The sequence below is a fragment of the Phragmites australis genome, chromosome 5 (genome assembly GCF_958298935.1).
Source record: "Phragmites australis chromosome 5, lpPhrAust1.1, whole genome shotgun sequence".
In the NCBI taxonomy this organism is placed as follows: Eukaryota; Viridiplantae; Streptophyta; class Magnoliopsida; order Poales; family Poaceae; genus Phragmites; species Phragmites australis.
The window spans coordinates 21,617,942-21,626,449 of NC_084925.1; the positions used below are offsets into that span (position 1 = coordinate 21,617,942).

An 8,508-nucleotide genomic window follows, 5' to 3' on the forward strand; every position below is an offset into this window, starting at 1 on the left:
AGACTAAAATGTCATCTGTTTTTAAAGGAATGGAGTACTACAACTTACACAGAACTTTTACATCATTAGGGGATGTCCAAATCTAAAAACACAAATACCAAACGCTGGCCATTCCACACAATCAGGAGAGGAGGGGTTTCCGTGACACTGAAAACTTGCACACCGATCCTGCCGGCGGTCAGCCGGTCATCACTGAATTCAATCGCAGCCGGATCACCATCATCGGGGAAAATTAAGCCTACACCACTGATAAGGGAGGGAATCTAGAAAATATCATCAAAGAGCATTGACATCTAGGAAATATCACTTATAAATTAAAACCGAGAAAAATTAGACTACGCCACTGATAAATGAGGGAATCTAGGAAACACCATCGAGGAGCATTAACGTCCAAGTAATGCCACCCAAAAGTTAGAATCAGTCACAGCATGTTATTTTCTTCTCTCCCTCCCTCCTTTTATTTTCAGACCTAAATAGACTTGTACAATGACTATTTTGCCCTTATCTTTAACAAGGATTGAATTTTCACTTTAGATTAGTTTAATCAAACTGGATAGACTATACATACAAAGTCCAAAAAATTAGCATAACCTTTTTGCATGTGTAATGGTTGAAGCACAATAATATTTAACATGCCACAAATATGCAAAAAGGTCATGCTATTTTTTTAAAACTTCGTCTGTGCATGTGTAATGATTGAAGCATAATAATATTTAACATGTCACAAATATGCAAAAAGATTATGCTATTTTTTTTAACTTCATCTGTATAGTCTATCCAATTTGATTAAATCAATCTAAAGTGAAAATTCAACCCTTGTTAACGATAGGGGCAAAACAGCCATCGTACAATTTATGCCCGAAAATAATAAAAGAAAGAGAGCAAGAGAAGAAAATGGTGTGATGTGACTGAGTTTCAATTTATGAGTAGTATTTCCTAAACGTCAATGCTCCTCAGTCGCTTTTCCTGGATTTCCTCCCTTACCAGTAGCGTAGTCTGAATTTTCCCCTCATCTCAGATTGATCCTACTCCTTTGCAATCATAGATATTTTCTTGTCTTCTTCAGCTCTGCACTCCATTTAACTGTAGTAGGATTGTAGCGAGCTCTCATAACCTGATTCATTCTTCGCTTCTTCTCTTCATAAAAACAAGACCCCACCTCACATGCATGAATTGCATGAATACACACAGGATCAAATGGACGAGATCAAAAATTGAAGGAAGAACACAACATGCATAGAGCTTATACTCTAATCAGATGGCTGGCGGGTCAGGTCGGTTCTAGTGTTCCCCTCTTCTCTTGCCACTGTCATCTTTCTTCTCAACTGTGTCGCCATATTAAGGGTGTAGCAGCTGTGTCTCCGCCCACAGGCAGGCCAAGCCCAATTTTTTGGTGAACCAAATTGTCATCAGCAATCACCAATCCACCATGTATTGTCCTGTGCAGCTTGTGCGGACCCAAAAGAAATCCCTTGTTTTTTTAGGTGAATAGGAGGGGTCGCCCCCTACTGATTATATTTATATATTAGAAAGAAAGAGCACAAAAGTTGAGGAACAAGGAAAGAAAGAACAAAAAAACAAAGAGGTAAGCTACTATAGAGAATCTAGCCAGTATATCATCTGTGAAAAATCCTTTTGCAAGCTTCCACCGTTGGCTGTATCATTTGGAAAATATGATCATTGCACGTGACCCAGATGCTCCAGCGCATGAGTTTGGCAATTTCCATGTACAAGGATACTTGCAGTGAGCGTTTGAATGTACCAACATCAAGGTGATTTGGGAGTTGCAACCCCACAATCATCCAGCACTCTCTGGCGAAATCACAGCTGAAGAAATGTACCAAGATTTCCTTGACGTTGATTGAGCAGAGGACACATTCCAAGACTGTATTACTGCAAAACCATGTGCTTTTTGTGACGAAGATTGTGCATATTTGTCTTTTAAGAGAAGCCCAAAGAACACCTTATGTTTCAGCTGACTGGATGATTTCCATAACCACTTGAATGACCCATGAACCTGGGCCGAACCAATCATGCATTTGTATGCTTTCTTTGAGGAGAATTTATAGGCTGGTTGGTACTGACAATGGCAAGGGAAACAGGTCATACAAAAAGGGATTTGTATATACCTGGGCCACAGCCAATATACCCTCTTTAGCAAAGGAATGGAGTTCAGGCCAGTCCAATTTAAGAATGCGACCATTCCAGATCTGCAAGAGTCCTTGGCGATAAAAAAAAAACTTGGGATCTTGAGGTGATAATCTCGATCTTGCTTGTTCATGCTTGATAGCTACCCTGAAAGTAACCAATGATTGATTTGTTGAGAAAAAGAAATCACAAATCATATTTTTAAATCAAGTAGCTAGTGAACTCTTACAGAAACAGATAATGAATACAATCTGTTGAGGAGGAAAATGTGGTCTTCAACAAATAGGCAAATTGAACAGCCGCATGATTAACAAATTGGCAAATGGAAACTATGAGAGTTAGAGAGGGGGTTTCTTTCAAAAGAACAGTCCAAGAGAGGCCCATAGCACATCGCTAACGCAGAAGAAAAGTTAAATATCAAAGATCACTGCACTGCAACTCTGCAAGTGAAATGATTAGTGCTTATTCTCTCAACTAGCCGAATTGATCGTGCAATTATATGATAAATACTAACACAAATTACTTATGTTATACAACTCTAACACTAATAGTGGAAAATATAGTGGTATTCGTTAGACGACCACAAAAAAGTGTACTATCTATATCTAACTAAAATATGTACTTTATAATTTGACCCCGCCAAAATAAATGGTGCAGATTCTTTTTTCTTTCTCTAACTTAGAAGCTTTTTCTTTCTACTTATTATTGCGTAAAATTCTAACCATTGAAGCAAGGGCTGTCTTTGATTTCACCAAATGTTTATATTTGTTTATATAGATTAAAGCATTGTGCTCCAATCAATTGCATCTTCCTCCGCATCTATTCACTAACTCTAAATATTACGTTAGTAAGAAGCAGCAAATTATTCCACCCATTCAAATTTTATGTCAATAAATAGAAAATAACTAACATCAACATTCCACGAACACATTAAACCAGAAACATGGTCAACCTGGGAAACTCTATAAGGAGCAAACAAGATTTGGTTTAACATGTATTTTTTTTCAAGGAACAGGTTTTAACATGTATACCAAGTTAGGACCTTTGACTTGACTATAGAATCTTTGGAGAACTTTGGGACAAATTTAAAGTTTGCCATACAACACGGACAAATTTTAACTGACTTCTTCGAAATGAAGAAAGTAGATATAAACGGGCGGCAAGTGGTAAGCTCTTGGTACAAGTTACCTGCACATCCATATATTTAAAGAATTGAACCCAGTTCTGGCCTCAATCGTGAAGGTTCGGTTGAGTGCTTTCTGCTTTTCAGTGGTTACTGTTTAAAAACAGCTACACCCCTTGTAACTGAAACCATGTTAAGATGCTCAACCTCTTTTATGACTGAATTTTCGTCTTTTGATTTTTTTTATTACAGCCAAAAGGTCATCAGTAGTTACCCATCTCTGTTGCCGACATATTTCATTCCTCAAAACAATCATCCATGCAGCCTATCTGCGAAAAGCCAATGCTAAGCAGAACATAAAGATGATATCGTCCATCACATTGCTCAAGAACTTCAATAACACACTCAAGTATTCAGTTAAGCTTTTTTCTGCCACAAGTAATTAATGAGTACTAAATACCACTTCATCTCATCAGGGATGAACTCCAGCTTAATCATCTTAGCTCCAACCCTATTCCCTCTCAACTCTAAGCTCTTCAATGCACAACAGAAAATGGTGTTAGGCTTTCATGGCATCGTGTTCAATAACTTCAGGGCTTCATCCACCCGCCCTTGCTCAGAATAACCATTAACAAGGGAATTGCATATCCAGCTATTAGGACTAATTCCATACCTTGACATTTGCTCAAAAACTTCGGTTGCCAAGTCAACCAGCCCATTCTGGCACAATGAATCAATGAGTACACTAAATGTTGCTTCATCTAGGGGGCACTCCCCTCTAAACATCTGAGTTACAAGCTCCCTTACATCCTCCCATCGCTTTGCTTGACACAAACCCTTCAGTGCAGTACTGTAGCAAATAGTGTCAGGCTCACATGGCATGCTTCTTAGTAACTTGAGAGCATCTTCCACACGGTTATGTTCAGAAAAACCATTAATAAGGGAACTGTAAATGACAATATTAGGCTTACATTCATACTTAAGCATTAGCTCAGAAACTTCAACTGCATACTCAACAAACCCTTTGTGGCACAAGTTATTGATTAGTATACTGAATGTGACTTCATCTGGGGGGCAGTTCTTTCTAATCATCTCCAGCATAAGTTCACCAGCATCCCCCCATCGCTCAGCCCTACACAAGCCCTTCAATGCAGCACTATAACAAATGGTGTCAGCCTTGCAAGGCATGTTGTTTAGTAACTTCAAAGCATCGTCTACACAGTCTTGTTCAGTAAGGCCATTGATAAGGGTGCTATAAATGATAATATTAGGCATACAATTGTACTTTGGCATTTTCTCAAAAACTTCAATTGCAAACTCAACCAACCCTTTTTGGCACAAGGAGCTGATTAGGATACTAAATGTCACTTCATTCAGGGGGCACTCATCTCTAACCATCTCAGCTATAAACTTCCCAGCATCCTCCCATTGCTCAGCTCTACACAAACCCTTCAACATATAATTATAAGTAACAATATTAGGTTTGCACGACATGCTTTTGAATAGCTCGAGGGCATCATCCATGCGCCCATATTCAGCAAACCCATTGATAAGAGAATTGTACATGATAACATCAGGCGAGCATCCATACTTTGACATTTCCCCAAAAACTTCAACCCCATAATCAAGTAACCCTTTTTGGCACAAACAGTCGATGATCAATCCAAATGTGACTTCATCAAGGGTCAAGTTGTTCCTAACCATCTCAGCTACAAGCTCCCCAACATCCTCCCATCGATCAGCTCTGCACAGTCCCTTCAATACAGATCGATAGCAAACAGTGTTAGGCTTACACGGCATGCTTCGCAGTAACTCAAGGGCATCATCCACACGCCCATGTTCAGAGAAGGCATTAACAAGAGCGCTGTAAGTGAAGTTATCAGGCTTACATCCGTACTTTGGCATTTGATCGACAACTTCTATTGCACATTCAACCAACCCCCTGTGGCACAAGTAACTTATCACCGTGTTGAATGTCACTTCATCCGGTGGGCAATCCTTTGTAACCATTTCAGCTATAAGTTCCCCCGCATCCTCCCAACGCTCATCTCTACACAAACCCTTCAACGCGGTATTGTAACTAAAGCTGTCAGGCTTGCACGGCATGCTGTTAAATAATTGAAGGGCCTCCTTCACACGCCCTAGCTCTGCAAAGCAACTGATGAGTTCATTGTAAATAATGACGCCCGGCCTACACCCGCATTCCCACATCTGATCAAGCACTCCCATTGCACGGTCAACCAAACCACTTTGGCAGAAGGAATGGATCACCATACCGAACGTGAGATCATTTGGGGGGCAACCGCTCCGGGTCATCTCCGCGACGAGCTCCTCGGCGTCGTCCCACTGCTTAGCGCTGCACAGGCCCTTGAGCAGGGTGCTGTTGGTGTAGTTATTGGGGGCAAGCGGCATGACTGCGACGAGGCGGCGTGCGTCGTCGAGGCGTCCCTCGCGGCAGTACCCGGCGACGAGGGTGTTGTAGGTGACGACGTCGGCGGCGCCGGACGCCGCGAGGGACGCGAGCATCCGCTCGGCGTCGGCGAGGCGGCCGGACCGGCAGAACCCCGCGACGAGGGTGTTGCGGGCGACGGCGTCGGCCGTGCCCGCGGCCTCCGAGGCCCCGAGCACGTGCTCAGCGTCGGCGAGGCGGCCCGCGGCGCAGAGCTTCTTGATAAGGAGGGTGCAGGGGACCACGGCGGGGCGCTCCTCCCTCATGGACTCGAGGAGGAGGAGCGCGGCGTCGAGGTCGCCGAGGAGGAGGAGGTGGTAGAGCCGCTGGTTGGCCCCGCCGCGCCGGGGCGGGGGTGCACGCGGGTTGACCCACCTGGAGGTGGCCGCCGCGGCGGAGAAGCGGGGACGGGGACGGAGACGGAGGCGGCGGGGCTTGGGGTTCGTCGGAGGTAAGGGGTGTGCGGCGGGAGGCGGCGGCGAGGAGGTGGGGACGGCGGCGGCGACAGTCGGGCGTTTCATTTTCATCGGCCGCGCGCGTGGTGACCGTGACACTGTGTAACAAAGAGTGGACGCGGTTGGGCATGGATAAGGAACGCCAACTTCTGAAGAGCAATGCCACTTTCACAAAGCCAGTTTACGTTTTCCCGGAAACAATTGAAGCACTTTACGTTTTCCCTAAGAAAATTAACCTAATTCATACTGTCGGTAGAGCACAGGGCCAGCTCACGGGACGTAGTGATGCAATGCAACCCAATGGGTATTTCTAGATTAGCACTTAATCTATTTTTTCTTAATTTAATTGGGTACGAGCCAATCTTTAGTTCATTTTTTTATTTTAATTCAATCCAATAACTAGAAAATACAAAACTTGCATCCTGACAGCCACTTTCACCTGTGCACGGGCGATAGCGTGCCGACGCACTTACTATGACAGCGAAGGAAATCGTGTTTCCTCTGCTCCTTCATTTCCTGGCAGCATTGAGCTGCTCCATCAGGTCATGTACGGTGGAGGCCTCCTGCAACAGGGAATATACAAGAATGGCTTACTGCTTGAAAAAAGCCATTCTTCAATGATGAATTTTCATCCTTCAACTGCTTGATAAAAAGCCTCATGGTCAGCAATAGATTGTTCATCTCCGTTACTTGTTATATTTGCTTCCTGGAGCAGAGAGCAGATAAATGGATAAATATTGCCTTCATAGGTAAAAAATAAATAAAATAAACATTATACCAACGCAGTTTGCAAATTGCAAACAATGATCCATCAGTTATCAATATATGCCGGTACCACCATAAACCTCAACAAACTTTAAATCGAGAGGCATTAAAGCATTATCAAATAAATGGGTACATCTTCTTATCTCATTGGAGCTACAGGTCCATACTTTAATTTACCATATACGTTACTAAACCTCATCAGCCATTGCTGGTTTATATTTAAGTTGCTTCTTTAGCATCAGATCATTGATAATATTGTGGTGTTCAATCTCTTTTCCACGTAAAATCATTCCGAAGCCATACGGTAGTCGAAGGTATAAAATCGACACATAACTCTGCAAAGATAAGCAAATTTAAGTGTTTACAGAACCATAACAATCCTTGTTCCTTCTTATAAAGTTTTACTATTGCCTTTTCTACTGGTTGCATCGTGGAGCAGAAAATGCAGTACTGTGGACTAAATATTCAGTCACCACATGCCGAATAGTTGTTCCTAATTTTTCACATTTTGCAAAGTTCCCTATTCAATTATGAGACACAACTACAATAACTGTTCCCACTGAACATAAAAGAAACTGACTTTGGCACAAATACACAAGTACATCTGAAACTTACCCTTTGAGAATATCTGTAAGTAAAGAAATGGTTGGAGTTTGGAAACTGCTTTACCTTCTGGATTTTTTTTTTCTGGTCACGATTAGCACCTATAATTCGAATATCCTGCATTTTGAACATCACCAAAAATCATAATCAGCCACATTTGTGTCAACATGAACTTGTTAGTTACTAACTGGCAATTACGTTTACGTCAGCTTCAAAATCAAGTTCCAACTCTCCTTCCTCATCTTCCCACAGATTGTATATAACAATTCGAGTTCCTTGTTCCCCTATTGAGCCAAACTACAAAAAAGGTAACATATAGCCATCACTAACATGTATAAAATGCTTCCACTGGAATATGATGTGTGGAGAAATTTTCATTGCTAAAGTTTACGAAAGAGAAGAAACCCACAGCAACAGTACCAACATTGTGCATTTAGATTGCAACTTTTTAAAACTAGACCAACCTAAGAGGAACTATGTGCCTTTTTATTAAGAAAAAATAGACATATAAATTCAGGTTGAAGAGAACTCAAACCTGAGTGATGAGAATGTACACCCACACCTCCTAACAATTGAGTTAGGCTCAGTTCCTCCTACAGCTTTTTAAGCATCAGAATGCATGGTAAATTTGACTGATCCTTATTATTGTAATCTGATAGTATTTTGATCTTGCGTCATGAAGCATGAATTTATTTATTTCTGAAATGTTAGTGTTCTATAGATTAGTTTCAAAGTTGTGTGATCTTGTTCTACAAAGTAAAAATCACGACAATTATTCTGCAAAACAGAAATCATGACAATGTGAAGCCTCAAGAAGCTGCAAATACAGTTATATCTACAGCCATAACCAAAATACTCATCAAATAATGTAAGCTATACCTCCTGAAGAAGTTCTGCTTCAGTGCAAAAAGGAGACCATTGTATAATCGTCTCCAAGCTTATATGCCAATCAGCCCATGTTGTCC

General features: G+C 41.7%; 1 protein-coding gene and 1 long non-coding RNA gene across 2 annotated transcripts; both read right to left on the minus strand.

Moving 5' to 3' along the window:
- Positions 1–6,332, minus strand: LOC133918917 (pentatricopeptide repeat-containing protein At1g09900-like). The gene is made up of 2 exons (XM_062363046.1): positions 3,337–6,332; positions 1–2,295 (listed from the first exon to the last, which is right to left on the minus strand). Exon 1 carries the CDS (start codon positions 6,245–6,247, stop codon positions 3,839–3,841), a length of 2,409 nt encoding a protein of 802 aa, XP_062219030.1. The 5' UTR covers positions 6,248–6,332; the 3' UTR covers positions 1–2,295; positions 3,337–3,838.
- Positions 6,333–6,544: 212 nt separating this feature from the next.
- Positions 6,545–8,508, minus strand: LOC133918918 (uncharacterized). The gene is made up of 3 exons (XR_009909863.1): positions 8,423–8,508; positions 7,610–7,840; positions 6,545–6,881 (listed from the first exon to the last, which is right to left on the minus strand). It is a non-coding gene; the product is annotated as an uncharacterized LOC133918918 (long non-coding RNA).